Below are 18655 nucleotides of genomic sequence, written 5' to 3' on the forward strand. Positions count from 1 at the left end.
AACCTCCTTGGTAAAAATCAGGTACTAGGTGGTGACAAAATAGTCCAAGTTCAGGTTCAGAGCCCAAGACCAGCTAGCTGAGCTCCCAAACTAGGGGTCAATCTATGTCACTGAAATGGCCAAGCCTCGATTGAACCTGTGAGTGTGTGTGTGTGTGTGTGTGTGTGTGTGTGTGTGTGTGTTATATCCCAGCTGAGGGAACCAGATAGATGGTAAGAGAGTGAAAGGAGCCCGATCTGTTATCCTGGTTTCTTCACAGATCTTTCTAATACATATGCAGCATTTTAATAAAACAATGGGACTTTTCTTCATGTGCAATTCAATTCCAAGAGTATTTGTATCAGACTCAAAGGCAACTGATATTTCTTTTCATTTTGGAAGAGAAAACACAAACAGCATGCAAATCCCAAAGAGTGTGACTGCAGTAGGGAGGCTGAACTAGACACTGTGTCGAGGAAGAGGGCTCTAATACTAGCATTCTGTCTACTGCCCTTTCATTTCCACTTTCTGCCAGGCCCCCAACTGGGCACTTTGATTTTCAGACATTTTCAACAATTTCTCAATCCCCTCCCTTCCCACCCCCGGTGGCCAATAGAGGGCGGGCTGTCTCTTTTTCCAGCCCTCCATCAGAAATAGGTTTTAATTCCCTTTCCTTTCAGACTTGTGTTTTTTCCCAGCTTGGAAGGCTCCCTCCTGCCTCGACCACCCCTTTCAAGTGCTTATTCTAGAGGTATTTACTAAAACCAAGGGGGGCCCACAGACAAAAATATTCAAATATCTTTTTGTCTGCAGTTCTTTTCTCTTTTTCAACTCATTCATGCATGCATGAACAATAAACTGAAAGTCCTGCCCTTTCCAACAAGCTGACAATCTAATTGGGTTCACAGCTAAAGAACTATTTATATTATAACATGATAAATGTTATAAGCAGAGGTACTTACAAATGCCGTACAACAGATAAAGGAATAGGCTCTAAGCTCAAGAAGGCTTCCCAGAGGAAGCATTAAACTCTATTTCTTGTACAGCTCAAATTCTTACATTTGTACATGCCTTTTAGGGTCCATGTAATCCTCTCAGTCCACTTTCACCCCTGACACTCAGTTGTCCCCATGAGTGTCCTTTTTGTATCCTTAGTCTGCTCTCTGAAGATGAGGGAATCTCTTTGTGTTTGAACCTCAATGTCATCAGCCTCTGGCCACCTTATAGTCTCTCCTGCATCCCAGAGAAGAAACAGCTATTTCATAATTGAGCTCCTGCTTCACACACTGGTTTCAGATAAGCTGCCAGGACCTTGTAGGTTTCTCATTTGCCACTAGTTACTAGCTTCAAGAAATCCTACTTTCTCTACTGGTTCTATGACTATTAATTGTATGGCAAAGGGCACGTGTAACTTGATTTTTTTTTTTTTGAGCTGATACAACCATCTTAGTCTTAAGAATCCCTCTAGTCCTTTCTAAGCCTGACTTGAATTCCTGTAAGAAGTTTACCTATCTCACCTTGTGTCTGTCTACCTTCCAGGTGGTTCTACCTCTGAAGTCCCAGGAATGATTGATAGTGACCTCCATATTGTTCCTTGCCTGCAATCAATCTGTAGCTTTCTCTGATCCCTGATATATCACCTTAAGAAATAAATACAAAAAACAAAGCAAAATTTTGATGGTGATTATTATCCCTTTTCTTTATTTTTTATTTTTATTTATTTATTATTTTGAGACAGGGTCTCACTCTGTTACTCGGGCTAGAGTGTGGTTGCTCCATCATAGCTCACTGCAGCCTCCCACTGTTGAGCTTATCTTCCTGCCTCGGCCTCCTGAGTAGCTTGGACCACAGGCACGGTCCACCACGCCTGGCTAATTTCTTTATTTTTTATTTTCGAAGAGACAGGGTCTTGCTGTTGACCAAGCTGGTCTTGAACTCCTGGACTCAAGGGATGGATCCTCCCGCTTTAGCCTCTCAAAGTGCCAGGATTACAGGGGCAAGCCACCGCGCCCAGCCAGTTTATCCCCTTTTTTCAAACTATAGTCACTTTCTTACTTCTGCCTTTTTTCTATCACCTGACCTTGGCTTTTCCTGTTGGCTCCTACAGTGTTATCTGCTATATTTTAATAAATGTCTTGATACTTGCATTGGAACAGAAATACAGATAACCTCTTCTGCAAGAGTGGAAGGGGCCTTTTAACACAGTGCAATGATGACAGTTTGTTGGCAAATCCCACGGTGAAGCACTGGTGCCTTGCTGGGCTATAAGAAACAACCATGTTTAACAAGGTAGTGTGTTTTTTCTTCAATTTTGCTAATAGAAAACCTAGCATATTTTAAATAATTTTACCACTTAATATTTATTGTGGAACCATGGGGTACAAGGGCCTTTGGAAAGCATCTAATCTGACCTCCTACACAATTGCAGAAATTATTTCTACAACATCCATGGAAACTAGTCATGTGAACAACTCTCTTTAAACCCCTCTGAAAAATGGGGTGCTCGCTCTCCCTTTCCACTGTTGAACATCTTCCCCATGACCCTCTGATAATCAGTGATAATTAATGAGCCTCTTCCTCTCTTCCGGACAAAGACATATGATTGGAGAAATGTTTAGTATTCTGATGCCAGTGATGGGGGAAAATTCCACAGGTAATTTTGGCTTTTTGGTTCAGGATTAGAGTGGTTAAGCCAAAATATTTATCAGAAGTATACATTTGCTACACACACGGATGATCTCAAAGGTAGCTTTGTTTCCTTTCTCAGTGCACTGCCAGCTATTAACTTTCGGCTCATTAGTCACGATTTTCAGGATTCAGTTGGCTGCCACCCTCCCTCCCGCAGCCAGACCATCTAGGATCAGAGGGTGGGCCAGCCATTCCCACTTCACACCTGTCCCAGGATCGCAGTCACTTTTTGACAATTCATTAATGTTACTGACTTCCCTACCCATCCTGTGAATGGTAGGCCACTGAGGAGCGGATCGCCGCTTCAGACCCCATCAACGGTCAGAGCCATCTTTTGGAGAACCTTTTCTGACAGCCACAGAAGAGAAACAGTCTGCACACGATGCATTTTGCATCACTTCGGTTGCTCTTTTAGCCGGGTTATCACAAAGAATATTTACCACACATCTTTATTAATACATTCACAATAATTAAAAAGAATTTAAAAAAGGAAAACCACCACTGTTGCCCATGAGCTTGAGAAAGAAAACGGCAGTGTCTGATGACATTAATGATGCATGAGATCTACGGGTCTAGTGTCATGTCAAGACTTGTAGTAATCCAGTACTCGGCTTTACTCCAGGGAGAAAGACACAGCTCTGCTACTTTCCAGTCACCCCCTCCCATATTCTAGCACCTCGGCACAGACAGCGGAGCGACAAAACACAGGATGTGGACAGTTAAAATTCAACTCCAGCTACGGCCGTCCCCAACAGTCCTCCCCACCCCTGGCAGAATATTTACCTAGACCGTTTAAAGCACTTAATTAATTCACCAGCAGCTTTGCTGGAGACGTCTCAGGGTTCCGAGACTCCATTACATAATATCTTTTACAAAGTCTACTCCCAGCTAGAGTGAAAGATGGATCCTCATCCAGTTTGCGGAGGTTCCGTGCATTTGCTTCCCCTTCCCGGGTCCGATCCGGCGGCTGCCCAGTCGAGGCGGCAGCAATCGCCCAGGCCCCGAGCTCCTGGGGTCCCCGCCACTCTCGGAACTCAAATCTGCCCCCCGAAGGTGCAGCTGCCTCGTCCCGCCGGCTCCCGGGACAGCCGCCGCAGCCACTGGGACGCCGCGACTCCCGCAGCTCGCTGGGCGCGCCCCGAGCCGATGCGCAGCGCGCCCGCCGTGCGGGGCCGGAGCAGCTGCGGGCCGCAGGGCCGGCTCGGTGCGCCCGGCTCGGGGAGGAGGAGGGGGAGGGGAGGGGGCGGAGGCGTGTAGGGGAGGAAGGGCCGGGCCGCCGGTGGGAGGGAGGGGGAGGGCGGCCGGCCGGGAGGGGCGGGGGGCAGCCAATGAGCGGCGCGCGGCGCGGGGGGGCGAGGTCTGGGGGATGAGGTAGTATGGGGGAGGGCGCACCCGAGCGGCAGAGGCTCGAGCCATAAACAAGCGCCCGGAGGAGCAGCGCAGGAGTGAGGCGAGCGGGGCGCGCAGAGCGGACGCCGCGGACCGTGTGCTGCACCACCGCGCCCACTCGGCGGCTCGGGAGGCGGGGACCGGCCCGGAGGCTGCGCCGCCGCCGCCGCCGCGGGGCCGGCCGACCAGGACGAGGAGAGGGAGGAGGCGCCGCCAGCCCCGGCTGGAGCCGAGCACGGCCGCCGCCGCCGCCGCCAGAAGTTTGGGTTGAACCGGAGCTGCCGAGAGGAAACTTTTTTCTTTTTCCCCCTCCCTCCCGGGAGGAGGAGGAGGAGGAGGGGAAGCCACCGCTGCCGCTGGCGCCAACGCTAGTGGGCTCGGGGTCGGCGCGGCCCGTAGCGGGGGCGGGGGCCTCTCCCCGCGAGGGGAGGCGCGCCCCGGGGGCCCCGAGGGGGGCGGCGAGGACCGCGGGCTGCGGGTGCGGCGGCGCGTGTGCCCCGCTCGGGGGAGGGCGCCCGCCCCGCTCCCGGCCCGGCTGCGAGGAGGCGGCGGCGGCGCAGGAGGATGTACTTGGTGGCGGGGGGCAGGGGGCTGGCCGGCTGCGGGCACCTCCTGGTCTCGCTGCTGGGGCTGCTGCTGCTGCTGGCGCGCTCCGGCACCCGGGCGCTGGTCTGCCTGCCCTGCGACGAGTCCAAGTGCGAGGAGCCCAGGAGCTGCCCGGGGAGCATCGTGCAGGGCGTCTGCGGCTGCTGCTACATGTGCGCCCGCCAGAGGAACGAGAGCTGCGGCGGCGCCTACGGGCTCCACGGAGCCTGCGACCGGGGGCTGCGCTGTGTCATCCGCCCCCCGCTCAATGGCGACTCCATCACCGAGTACGAAGTGGGCGTCTGCGAAGGTACGGCCGCCCGCTGCGGGCCCCCTCCCACCTGGCCCGCGCCGCCCCCTCGGCGCTGGCTGCGCGGAACAAAGTTTGGCCGAGACTTTCCAGAGGAGCCAGGGCTCCGCGGGAGGAGGGGCGGCCGCCGCCCCCGGGAGAGAGCCCCCGCGTCCCCGCTCCTTGCCGCGTCCCCGCTCCCTGCTCCCCCCGACGCTTAGCCGGCTGCGGGCGAGGTTGGATTTCGTGGGCGGGGGCAGACGCGTGGAGGATCGCATCCCCCTGGCCCCTCGCAGGCGCGCACACGTGTGGCCATTCCAGCTTGGGCTGGGTGGCCCGGCCCTGCGCCCCGAGGTGGGGCCCCGCGGGCAGGGAGCACTGCAGAGGCTGTTGCGCGCGAGCCCCTCGGGGAAGCCCGGCCCCTGCAGCCCTCCGCGCACTGGCGCAGTGTGGCACCGTGAGCTGCACGCCGTCCGCGAAAGTCCTTTTTCTGTGGGCGGAGGAGATGTGTCTCCAGCTCACACTCCCTGTGTGACTCTTTTATTATTTCTTCCTTGCGCTCTTCCTTCACCCCCTTCCTCCTCCTTCGCATATAAATCAATTTCAGCTCCGGAATATGTCAGCCCAGGGGAAGTTACATACGGTGGTTACTCATTTATTTGCCTATTGAAGACGGTCAAAGGCTTTCTCCCCTGAAAGGAAAGGGGGTGGGGTGCGGTGCGTGGGGGCTGCACCTGGGAGTGAAAAGTTGTTGCTGACTATTAGTGGCTGCGTTTTAAAATCAGATATCCGCGTGTTTCCAGTCGTGCTGCCGGCTCCTTGGTTTTGCTTGTTTGGCAGCGGGGATTGTTCTGCTGGCCTCTCCACCACGCATTCGTGCACCGCGGTGTCGAGACTGACGGGGGCAGAGAGAGATTGGATTAGTGGAGCCTTTCTCGTTGGGGAACCACTGTTGGTGCGCGCCGGCCTTGATCCCTGCCCGCCTGCCTCGGCCTCGGGGTTCCGGGTCTGGTTTGGGGGCTGGAGAGAGGCAGGGAGTTCTTTTTAGACAGCTAATGGGGGCAGGATCCGGTGAGCACCAGTTAAAAGTGGGATCCCTGCTTGGGCTGACGTTGGGCTGATGATGATGCTGTTCCGGGGCATCCTGGTGAGAGAGCAGAGCGCAGAGCCTGATGTCTGGGGGAGCGGCGAGGGGGGCCAGGCGCCCTCTGCCCAGCGTCTCTTCCATACTACTCCCCAGCCAGCGCCTGGGAGACCAGGGAGGGGTTTATTCTGAAGCATCCTTGTGTGCGTGTGCTTGTTTGCTGGGTTACTGAAAAAGGAGGTGGCAACGTTAGGGATATAAATGGACCTACGAAAAGGCGTCAATACTGTGATTTAAATACACGCACACAGAGTCACATATTTATGCCTGTAGGTTTTAGAGTTTGGACAGTTCTGAAAAACAGAGCAGGCCTTTCTGGTTTGGAAGCTAGTGGGCAGCAATGAGTGAAGGGAACTCCTAGACCCTAGAGGGAAGGGACTTGCATTCAGTTAGAAGAGTTCATTTGCTTGAAATACAAAAGCCTTACACCTGGTATTTTAAATCCCATTTTATAACATGTTTTTCGTACCTCAGGAAAAATGGCCACCAGACTGAATTCTGACACAGTTTTATCTGTTCGATTTCGGGAATTGTGAATGACTTAGTCTAAAAGATGCATCTTTGAACTCTGCTGCCACTTGGGGTATATAACTTAATCCAGCCTCCAATAAATCTGTGAGGAACAAGCTACACAAAACAAAGTTAAAGGCGGTAGAAGCTGCTGTGCTCTGAGAACGACTCTTGGAAGTTCTAAAGATTCTAACCCTCCTTTTCTTCTGCCTCAGTGTGTTGAAGGAAATGCTCGGGGAACATTTACAGTAATCAACTGTTTTGGCAGCAACATCCCATGTCACAGTATAGAGTTATTTTGGCAGTTTGGTGAGCCTTTCATTCCTCTGACATGATGTGATCCCTCAGAGCTTCCTTTCTTCTGGTAACACCCTGTGCACTTGGTATCAGCCTTGAAAATGCTTGGAAGTATTTGTTGACACGATTATATCTCAATTAGTGTTCTCTAGAAAGGCTTTATTTCGTAGGCCTGTTTTCAGCTACCAAAATTGTGAGCTCAAGACACTTTTTTTTTTTTTTTTAAGAATTCTAAAAGCAGCAGTCAGGTTACATGTAAATCCATGAAACCAAAATAAGGACAGTGTTATCTGGCATGATATAATGGTTGAGTTTAGACAAGTATTTTCAATCATGTATCTAAAACTTAAGGTATTTTCACTTTACTGCAAGATTTATGGAAAACAGGATGAGTAACCCCTTTTCTTCCTTATTAAGAATTAGAGGAGCCTTTACATGTCAGTAACTATCTGGAAGGTATTGATTTTCTCTTTTGTTTTTCTAGTTTGCAAGAAGTTTCACAGTTTCCCTCAGTTTCCATTTTTATTCAGAAATTCACATGCTGAAGCATGACTACCATAACTGACATGAACAGGAAATGATATATTTTATTCATGTTAAAGTCTCTTTTGCTGCAATTTTTGCACTAAAATGACCCCTACTGGTTGTATCTGTTAATGAAAACTCGTTTGAAAACTTAATTGCCTACACTGAGAAGACATATTGCATGGTATAGAACTATTATCCATGACTAACCTACCTGCTTTTGATAACATAATTCAAATACAAATTACAATATCTGTTTGCCAACTTGTAGTAATTTTTACTTATGTTACTCCTATATTGGCTTTGTGAAGGAAAAAAAAATCATGTTTTTAACTGAAGTTCACAAAATGAGTTAAATAAATCATGGGCAGAAATGGGCCCCTTTAAATTTGTGGCTCACCGCCTTAGGTTTTGAAGGCACACAGGCCTGTAGTAGGCTCTCAGTAAAAGTACACCGAATACACGGATATACAATCCTACCCATGGAAAGAGCACTGAAGAAAAAATATGTTCTGAAAGATTAATGTGATGAGTTTGAGATGTACACTTGATTTCTTTCAAGCATAGTTTAGATTGCTTTAAATAAATTCTGATTTAATTATTCCTTGGGTGGGGGGAGGGGACAAGTGTATTTGAAAAACTGAGCATAACGTCTTATACCTAAAGTTGTCTCTGCTTGCTCTCAGTCTAAAAAGTGTTTTCTGGCCCTCAGAAGGGCACAAGTCCCTTTCCTGTTTCCATCCTCTGGCGAGTCTTCCTGTTGCCCTCCGCAGCATCCTAACTGGCCGGTTTTCTTGGCCAGGCTGCCTGCCTCCAGGGAAATCACCCAGAAGCCAGAGAAACAAGTTTGAATCTTGAACCCCTGAGGAAGAAGTCTGGATGGGAGACCTCTTTGGGCAGTCAAAGACAGAGTTTTAAAAAACTAATGAAGTGAGATTTTCTAGAAAGAATGTTTTCATTGGACGGTGAGAATTATATTTTGAGCTAAGGAGAGTGAGGGCCATTTTTTCCTCCTATGTGGGATAGTACATTATGCTTCTTTAAGCGTGAGGGTAAGGTGGGTGAGTACAGCCAGCCTTCACTCTCTGGGTAATAAAAGGGCAGATGATGGCTTGAGTTTGACAGTTTGTAAGGACAGAGAGTGATTAGGAACCAAGTGGACATACTGAGTTGCTTTGTGCTGAGGACTTTGTTGACTTAGAGCCAGGTGATTGCTATTGCAGATAAGTACCCACTTTTCTTCCCAGTGAGTAGTTACTTAGGGCTTCATCTTATGGAACTTAATTGTCCATGTTTTTCGCCACTGCCATCTAAAAAACTGCCTCTTTCAGAACACAATTCTCCTTTTATTCCCCCCCAAGCATTTTAACTTTTCCGTCCATCCATTTTTATGGGGCAGTGAGAAGGAGAATTAAGTATAATGTGGAGGGTATTTACAGAAAGTACAGAATTTTGTTTTCTGAAACTTGCCATTTAGAAGGTTATGGTTCTTATCACTGGAAGACAGTCCGTGGAGATGGTGGCTACTTGGAAGAAAATGTGGGGGTGATGAGAGGGGAGGCCCCAGAGAATAGTCTACACAGGAGGCCAGATAATGCACCAGAACATTTGGTTTTGCACAATGGGAACTGCTGTCATCACTCTGTACTAGGACTTGGAGTTAAGAGTCATGAAGTTTAATTTTTACTAATTAAGTAAAGGAGGGGAGGGGCAAAGTTAATACTCCTATCCTGGAGTTAGAAAAAATTAAACTCCATACTTTGTTTTTGAGTAATGGGCTTCATTTTCCCTCTCAAAAGTGTCTAGGTAGAGGGAGCCCGGGGTCTCCGAGAGAGAAGCAAGCAGAGGACATATAAAATTATATTAATAACAGGGAAGGGGACGTTAAACCAGTGCAAGTAAACAAGGAAATAATTAGTTCCTTCCACAAGTAAATATTGACAAAACATGGAGAGACCTATTCACTGCACATATACAAATGACAGGGCTCAGTGACCTTCACTTTGATTGTCAGGCTTATAGAATTCTCACTGTTGTTGAGTCCTGTCACATAAAACACTTGGCAAAGGGCACATGGATTGCATACTATCAGAAAGGAAAAAATAGCAAGTCTGGAGGTATTTGCTGCCATTAACAAGTATTTAACAGTGACCAGGAAAATCTACAAGCAATATGTTGGCAGTACGGTTGTAGGCATTTGGGTTAATTTATGCAGAAAACTGAACAATCCCTTAAACTATGGGCATTATATCTATTTGTAGGAGGTATTTAGTGACTTGCTGCAGTTTTTATGTATTGTGTGGCTTGTTGAAGATGGGATGACCTGTTTGGACAAGTGAACAGCTTAGGGATGCAGAGGACAGGCATTATGAAGTTGGGGGATATAGATTAAACAGATGACCCTAAAAAGATAATAAGTGGGCCGACTAAAGAATGATGAATGAGAGAAGAGAAAATATTGAATTCATCTTAAGGCAACTATATCATCCTTTGAAGAATAATCCAAAACACATTCCAGACATTAATTGTGAAATTCCTGAAAAATGTGGGTGTGCTCAACATCTCTCAGGCTATGGTGCAAGAGATGACAGTGCTGTTGTAGCCTGTAAATACAATGGGGTAGGATGTGGCAAAATATGTTTGGTGAAGCAGATTCCTGTAACACTGTGTTCCTTATCGCACATTTGGTATTAGGATTTTGGAGACACCCCAGTAAAGCTCATTTAATTATTTGAGGAAGAAACAGTAGACTAGCCAAGCATGCATGAATAAAACATTGAAAGCCTTCCTTCTCAGAGGTCTAATTGTCCAAAGCTACATTTTCAAAGATCTAACTTTCCTTTGCATAGAAATCAATCACTCATTTATTGGTCTTCTACTTTGTGCAAAAGGTCTTCTACTGGGTTAGGGGGTGCTGGGGACCTCTCAAACATGTTCTGTACTCTGCATGCTTTTAATCAAAGTTTTTCAAAAAGCCAGCAAGACCATAAAAAGTCTAATAAGTTCAAGCCAAGTAGAAGTGATTTTGCAAGTCTGTATATGATCAGTTGGTTAGTGAACTACGTGGATAAAATTAGTTCTAGGAATCAAAGCATCTAAGGCAGGGGTCCTCAAATTTTTTAAACAGGGGGCCAGTTCACTGTCCCTCAGACCATTGGAGGACCAGACTATAATTTTTAAAAAACTGTGAACCAATTCCTATGCACACTGCACATATCTTATTTTAAGGTAAAAAACAAATGGGCAAAAACACCCGCATGTGGCCTGCGGGCTGAAGTTTGAGGACGCCTGATCTAAGGTGATCTCTTCAGGCTCTGGTAGCAAAGCAGAAAAAAGGAATTCGAGTTTGAACGAGATTTAAATGTATGAGTAGAATCTTTTTTTTTTTGGTGGGAAAGGTGATCTTACCCATTCTTACTGAAGCCTGTGTAATGTGTATCAGAGTGTTTCCCAACATCTAAGAATGAGGCTGCATTCTTAACGCTTTATTAGCTGTGGTTCAAAATGGCAAGTTTCCTTTTGAGAGTGATTTTCTCTTTGTGCTAGCTTGTTTCACTGGCAGATAAACGTGGGCAGTGAACTGGGAGGTGTCCCTTTATCAGCACTTGTCAACTTCACCCACTCTTCTGCCTGCCCTGGCCGGTTAGCCTGATCAAATCATTAAAAAAAACTGTGCTTAGACAAGACTTTCCTAAGTCTTATGGACAGCGGAGTGGTTGAGTATACATAGAATGCCCTCTAGGTAAACACAGAACTCTTAAGTGTTCATTTGGAGCCCACGTGCAAAAGAATTTTTTAAAGGTCCTGTTTTCCTTTGTTGCAAAGTGAACAGATCTCCTGTCTCCTCTGACCTCATTTAATTCCCCACATGACATACCTGTATGTTGGTAGAAGAGTGTAATGGTTAGGAACTTGGCTGCAGGGTCAGATCTGCTCTCTGCTTCTGTGTGTCTCAGTTTTCTCATCTGTATAGTGGGGTTAATATATTAGGGTTGCTGTAAGGACTCAATTGAATCCCTGGGAAGCACTTAAAAGAATGACTGGCAGGTGGAAAATGCTTAACTAACAACAAGCCTACTAACCAGTGTAAGCAAAACAATCTGACATGGCTCTTTCTCTATTTCTACTTAATCCTCATCTATGTGTGTCATTGATCATCAGCAGTTAAGGAGTTTGGGATCCTATAGAGGGGGGGAACAAGTGTTGTTGAGTTCATGTCTCCTCCCTTCCTGTCTCAACACCACAAATGCATTGAGTTAAAAACTTTAAGGCCTCTGAAGCTACTTGCTACCTTTCCTTCAGCATTGCCTCTTTATTATATCTTGACTAATTTCTATAAAATTTGTATATTTTGGGTAAAATTTTATGTCTGAATTTTTTGGCGTTAAGACATAGGAATTGTAAATGTAACCATTTATCTGTGGGCTAATATTTCATTGGGGGAAGAGAGGATGTACATTTGCCTTCAGGTTATATTCTGGATGAAGATTTTGCTCCTAGCTCCTGGAGTGTTTGGGCTTGAATGGAGCTAAGGAAACAATTTGTACCACTTCAGCTCAGCCCCCATCAGGGCTGCAGTCTCACCTGCTCCTGCAGTTGATACAAACTGGGCAAAACCAGAGGTCAGAGGTTTATCCATTTCTCTGTTCTCTTTCTAGCTCAACCTGTTTCCCTGCCATCCTTCCATCCACAAATATGTATTGAGTATCAGCTATGGGTCTGGTCTCTGTGCCATGCAATAGTGATATTGTAAGCCACAGCTTCTCCGTTAATGGTAATAGGTACTTCCTATATTTGCTGTGAGTATTAAGTGAAATAAAACTGTGCTTCTGAGATGTTAATGCACACACAAATCACCTGAGGATCTTATTAAAAATGTGGGTTGTGATTCAGCTGGTTGGGGGTAGAGGATATGACTCTGCGTTTATAACAAACTCTTAGGTGATACCAATCAATGTTGCTGGTCCTGGGACCACACTTTAAATAGCAAGAAGCCAGTACCTATGTGTAAAGCATGTAGCATAAGGGGTGGCATGTAATAAGGACTAATAAATGTTATCTGCTATTATTAATATAATAGTGAATTTTCAGCCTAGATAAATAATATAAGGCCTGATCAAATCAGGCCCAACATGCTTTCCCAGAATCCATGTTCTGATGGGCAGATAGGGAAAACTGGGACAATTGGTTACAATCCAAGACAGTAACCCTGGGATAGGGAAGTGCAGAGCCTGTGAGGAGCAGCTACGAAGGGCCCTGACTCGGATCTGGCTACCAGACAAGATTTAGTGGAGGATGCAGCAACAAGCAAGACCTGTGGGTCTCCTCCTTCCCTTTTCCCCACTCTTGTGCAAGATGTTTTAGGAAAAAGAAAATAGGCCTGGGACTAGACAAACCTGTGTTCAAATCTTAGCTATGTTATTTTTTACCTGTGAGGTCAGCTTGCTTATTTTTCCTGGGCTCCAGTTTCCTCATCTGTGGAAATGAAATATTAGTAGCTTGCCTTCTTTTTTAGAAAAATAGATTACATAGAGGGATATTTAACTTCCTATCAAGTAAATATTATAGTGAGGATTAGAGATTATATATGATTACATAGGGGTTTGTGTGTATATATATATATGATTATATGTATGTGTATGTATATATAGTTGCTAGTACAGGTCCTGGTACCAAATAGATTTTTAAAAAATATTAATTTTAATTCCTACTCTATTTTCCATCCTTTCTCATTTTCTTCTTTGTTAGTGTTTATAAGTTAAACACTAACTTATAAACTCTATAAGTTTAAAAATCTGCTTTGTGTACACACAGCTTCTTCACACTTAATGAAGCCTTCTCAAAGAGGGGCTCAGATGGGGAGTTTTGGTTTTAGATGTTTGTCAAAGTAGAGAAAAGGACTGGGAAGTACTGAGAACAAGGGCTGAGACCCTTTTCTAGGGTCTCTGGACCTAGAAAACATTTGTTGGTTTGATCCAATGTGACTGTAATTCCTAGCCCCTTTGGAGTTTCAGCAGAATGTCAACACTTGCTTCATTTTGTGGTGTGAACCCTTACTTCCAAAGGGCTTTTTCACATTAATATTTTTTTAAAAGTGACATTTTAATATTGATGTAATGTGGTTTCATGAAAGTGAATTAAATTTCCTTTTATTGTTAGAAGTTTTTTTGTGGATTTCTGGACATCTCTGGAGACATTGGCAGCCCCAGGGTTGTCACCAGGCGAGGCTGAGTTATCTTGCTGGGGTTTCCAAAGGAAGCAGCAGCAGGCCCAGCCAGTCCAAAGACCAGGGAGGGCTTGAGGGCTTGCGAATGAGCAGGAGATGGTGTGAGGGGCCCGAGTGCATCTGCATTGCTTTTCTCCATCCCATGGGTTCCATCTGTCTTTCAGGTGAACTAAACCTGCAGGTTTCCCATGGATTTACATCATGGTGTCTCTGGAGAGTCTTTGTGCTACAGTGGAAGGCTGGAAAAAAACACCTAGAATTAAAATATCTAAGGTTTTTGTCTCTTTAGTTCCTAGTGTAGGTATGGTCCCATTTTAGGAGAACAGAACTGCATATTCTTAACTGTGACCTTTTCCTCCTTGCCTGGAAATAAGTATCATTTTTATCCAGTAAATATTGGCTGAAAATTCACAAAGCAGATGCTTTAAATTGGCTGTTGTGGAACAAGGAGGAAGAACTTGATGAAGATAAAATCCTTGGAAATTAGTAGGTTACAACTTTTTTTTTTCTTTTTGACAAACAAATCCTATTATCACATAGTAAATATTGGATTTTTTTTCCCAGAAATTCTTTTAGTACCTATCATTGTAGTGCCTCTGTCTTTTATCAGGAGTGTCAGTATTCAAAAATGTAAGTTACAAGCAAGATGAGAAAAACTTCAAAAATAGTTTCAGGGTTTCTTTTAAGTATATGTTAGTCAAATCCAAAATAACACCCTAATTTGAAATATCCTGAGAACATTTGTTTTATGAATATTTAAGAAAATTAAGTGTTAATTATATTTTAGAATGTTGTCATTTTACATTTCAAGTTCCTGAGAAGAGAATTTGAAGAGTCTACTATTTGGAAATTTTAGCTAAGTCCTTAGCAACCAGCTTTCTTTGGCTATGGCAAGGTAAAAAAAAAAAAAAAAAAGATATAGGCTGTAAGTAGAGACTATGCCTGTCTGCCTGTCTTATTTAGCATTTCAAAACAAAAACCATAAACAAACATCTCAGATTCAAAACAGAAAGGAATTTCTGGCAGAGCAGAATGAAACCTGAGCCTGCAGAGTCCTAGTCTACAAGAGGTAACTTATTTAGCTTCTTTTCCAAAGGCCACAGCAAAACGTTTCACAGCTGTGATAAAACAAAAGGCGGTTCAGTATTGGAGAATCGTGATACCTCTTTTTAAGACTCCAAAAGACCTGCCAAAATAAGGCAAAGCTACCTTCAGGATGTTTGACCTGAACTCGACTTCATTAAGAAAGTAGTCAGACCACTTCAGACCTAATAATGTGTGAGGAATCTTCCATGAGGGATGGATGGGCTTGGACCCCTCCGAGTGTGTTTATAATTCTACAGAGGCAGAACATTCCATCATCTTATCAAATGCAGATCTTGAAATGCAAACCTTTTCTCACTTCCCCATAGTTGGGAGCTTCAGTTTTTATAAAGGTATGGGCATTTACAGTCTTGAGTGAGGAAAAGGGGTGGATTTTAGAGTTTTTTCCTCTGGCAGTCAAAGTAGAAGGATTTTTAAACAACTTAAGAAAGAATGAGCATGCTATGTGCTTTTTAGGGCCATTGAATTCTTATAATTCAGGTAGATTTTTAAGAAAATTCATTACTACTACCTATGCCATAAAAATGAAAGATCAATTACATTTCTGTGTTTTAATCAAAAGTGAATATATTTGTCTATATCCTTACTTGTTTCAGAAAGGATCTGAGACTGCTCAGAAAGGTAAATGCCACACAATTCTTGGACATGAAAATAGCATGATAAAGGAATGAAAGCTTCCTGACCCTTGGCATCTTTTAATAGCTCAGTGACTTAAATAAAACCCCTCACTTCCCTTGGCTTCACTTTGCCTTAGTTTGTGGAAAGGGAGTTCGTTACCTACCTGAAGGCAGGAGAACTGAATCAGATATCTTAAGGCCCTGATGGTCATAAGATCTATGTTTTTATTACCTAAAAGTGCTGGACAGGAGTCAAGTATTACCTTGTGTTTGCAGAGCCAGGAAAGGAAAAAGTGGTAGTGTCTACATGACTCTTTGCCAGGTGCTGTAGACAGAAGAGCTCAGAGGGAAAGATCAAGAGTTCTTCCATAGTTATGTTTATTGGGAGGCAGTGGAGACAGCAAAAACACAGTTATTGGAAAGTGAGTGACATCGTTTAAATGCCTGCAGGAAGTAAGCCATATAAACTGTGGCCTAGTCTGGATTCGGGGTAGAATGGGCACCTCTCTTACATCTCTGTGCAACCTTCACTTTCTCCATTTTCTCATGAACTTCATTAATTATTGCAGCTGTGAGGTAGGTAGGTGACAGAGACCGCAAAGGGAGAAGCTTGAGCAGAGACAGGCCAAAACTTGCCCAAATTCACATGCTCATTTCTGCCTCTGACACTAGAGAGAGTTGAGTAATTGCTGTTCTTCCTAATACTGCAGGCAGCAGCCAAATTCTCTGCATTCTTTTACCTTTGCTGCTGTTTTCACTTGCCAGGGAGTTTCCTTAAGGAGCCGACTGAATTTAAAGAAACATAACAGTAGTGGTGCGTGAAAGGGGGGGATCGCTGGCTGAACGTGGCACGTTGGTGTCTCGTGTTGGGAGGATGAAACGCTAATTTCTGCAGAGGGACATGCAGCAGGCTACGCCAGCCCCCTCACTTCTGTGTGCAGCCAAGCCACCAGCCAGGAAGCTCTTTGCCTGTACGTGAGATGACAGATCTTCACTAAATATGTTTCAAGTACAAGTCAACTGTGGAACTTGGAATGTTGTCTAGAAACATCACCACCCTTCCTTTGCGCGTTGTCCAGCAGCAAGGTGTGGAATGAGGTTAGGTGGTGTGAACTGTGGTTCTGAAACTTGATGTAGTAGGCATTATTCTCAAGAATGTGATGCCCAGCACAGCCTCCTGCGGATACCAACAGTCAACGTGCTCTGCCTTGTGGATATGGCATTTTTGCCAAGAACAGCCTTCCAGAATGAGGTGCTGGTTAATTCCAGTCTGGCATTAATTCATTAATAAATCTGCGCAATGCTGAATACTCCATTCGGGAGTGACATGAGAAAACTCAGTAGCTAATTATTGTGTAGCTCATTTCCGTGATTCTCACGTTCATTTCAATTACCTAAGCCACCAATTCCTAGCTGTGTAAACTTACATAATTTTTAGTGTTCTATAATATTTTGCCCCAAAAGATTTTTTTTTTTCTCCAATATGTAAAACTGTTAAAAGTTTACTAATAACTGGGTAAACATTTAATACTGTACTATGGCTTGTTCTTTCTTTTCTTTTTTTCCTCCTCTTCTTTTTTTTTTTTTTGAAAGATAATATCAAAAGTTAAATCCTGTTCTGGATCTTATCACCTCTCTTTCCTGGCTAGATTTCTGGTTAGCTGATAGTAGTGGCTGGAAAGATGGGTAGTGTTAATTTACTAACATGAGCTTTCACCTAAGATAGGTTCTCCTTTACTCTTCTTTGGTATATACATAGGTCATTATTTGCTTTACTTCTAGCTTGATTAGTGCATATTAGCTTAAGAACTTTTAAGCCAGAGGGGCAGTAATGAAAGTCTGAACGCCAGGGTCCCAGCACTTTTCTCTTGGAAGCAGCCAGTGAGTGTGGTGTGCGTTTGCTGCAGTGACAGCCTATGCTAGAAGGTACATTAGATACCTCCCCTGCCCACATCTCTGTGCTGTGGTTTGGCCCTCCTCCCCTGGCAAATCCCTGCCACGACCCAGTGCTGGCTGGGTCTCAAGTGCCCTGAAAGCCACTGGAAAGATGCTTTCCAGCAGTGTTTCCATTTGCCTTCGCATTCTTCCCAGCATGGGTACACCCAGCTCTCCAGCTGTTGGTAATGTAGCGGGTAACAGAAGGTGGTGCCAAGCGTTAAATCCTCCGAGAGGACCCCTTCCAGTAACAGAGTCCGCACTGATGGCAGAAGAGTTCTGTGTACATGTTTGGAGGGGGAGCTTTTGCCAGCACATCAAATTCATTTGACATAATGGCATATGATAATATCAGTCAGAAAGTGATAAAAGTTCATAAAACAGGGATCTTTACAAGGTTGTTGGTAGACTTGCTGGCCTAAAAAGATGTTCCAGAACAGTGAAGCATTTCTGAAGCATCAGCAACTGGGCCCCTGAGTGAGTTTAGTTACAAAAGTGTCTTTGAGAGACAGGAAGCTAAGATAATTCTTTCTTTTAATCCGTAGTTAACTTTGTGCCTTTGGATGTAGGGTGTGTGCCTGCATGTGTGTTTTTTTAGTTTCAGAGGGCACAACACAAAGAATACTTTGCATTGTATTAGGGATGTGCTAAAAACAACTCCCCAGCTTGAAGCAAGTTAAAGTATAGTGTCTACTCTGTGGATCAGCAAACCGAAAATGACTTCTTAATAAATAAAGGTTTTTACATTGTTCTATTTATTACATTTGAAAAAAAGAACAGTTCTAATTAAAGTGCTTTGACTTTTAAACTGGTTAACTGGGATATCTATAAGTGGACAAGTAGAGCTCAGAAATACTACTGACTCATTTCATTTCTTGGTGGTTGGAAACAAAAGTTTTTATAGTAGGCTGCCATATAGTTTTTGACCTTATATAGGAATTTTAGATGTGATGGCAGGAAGAAAAAGCAGAAATTTAGGGTGAGAAATGGAAGTCCTCTGTAGGAAAAGAAACAAAATAAAAGAAGCCAAAGGTGTTGGAAGGAGATGAAATTATTTTCAAAGACTATCCTGGGAAAAGATGAGCCTTCAGCAACCATGTCTATTGACTATCTATTCAGGAAATTGTATTAGATGCTTTGGAAAGAGAAAGGAAAAAGAAAAGACTCTCTGCCAACAGAGGGCTGGAAAACTTGAGGGAGATAAAGTATTTACATGCTTTAATGACATAAAACATGTCCAAAAGAAATACATAATTGCAGCTGCATTTGGCACTGAAAATAGTTCATGTATTATGTTTTTTAAATTGTGTGTGAATATGTAAGCAAATGCTCTTGAGTGAGAAAAATACTTGGGTGATATTTCTTGA

The 18655-nt window shown here is 44.5% G+C and overlaps 1 protein-coding gene across 4 annotated transcripts in view; it reads left to right on the forward strand.

Annotated features, from left to right (window-relative positions):
* Positions 1-4064: 4064 nt before the first annotated feature.
* CRIM1 (cysteine rich transmembrane BMP regulator 1) overlaps positions 4065-18655 on the forward strand; it is a 194070-nt gene continuing 179479 nt past the window's right edge. For 3 of the 4 annotated variants that reach the window (XM_012788415.3, XM_012788417.3, XM_012788418.2), the window contains exon 1: positions 4480-4951. In XM_012788415.3, coding sequence (XP_012643869.1) covers positions 4621-4951 — 331 coding nt within the window. In that variant the 5' untranslated portion in view covers positions 4480-4620. Of the gene's footprint in view, positions 4952-18655 lie in introns of all 4 variants that reach the window. The other variant, XM_012788414.3, reaches the window with a different exon arrangement.

The sequence above is a fragment of the Microcebus murinus genome, chromosome 3, assembly GCF_040939455.1.
Source record: "Microcebus murinus isolate Inina chromosome 3, M.murinus_Inina_mat1.0, whole genome shotgun sequence".
NCBI lineage: Eukaryota > Metazoa > Chordata > Mammalia > Primates > Cheirogaleidae > Microcebus > Microcebus murinus.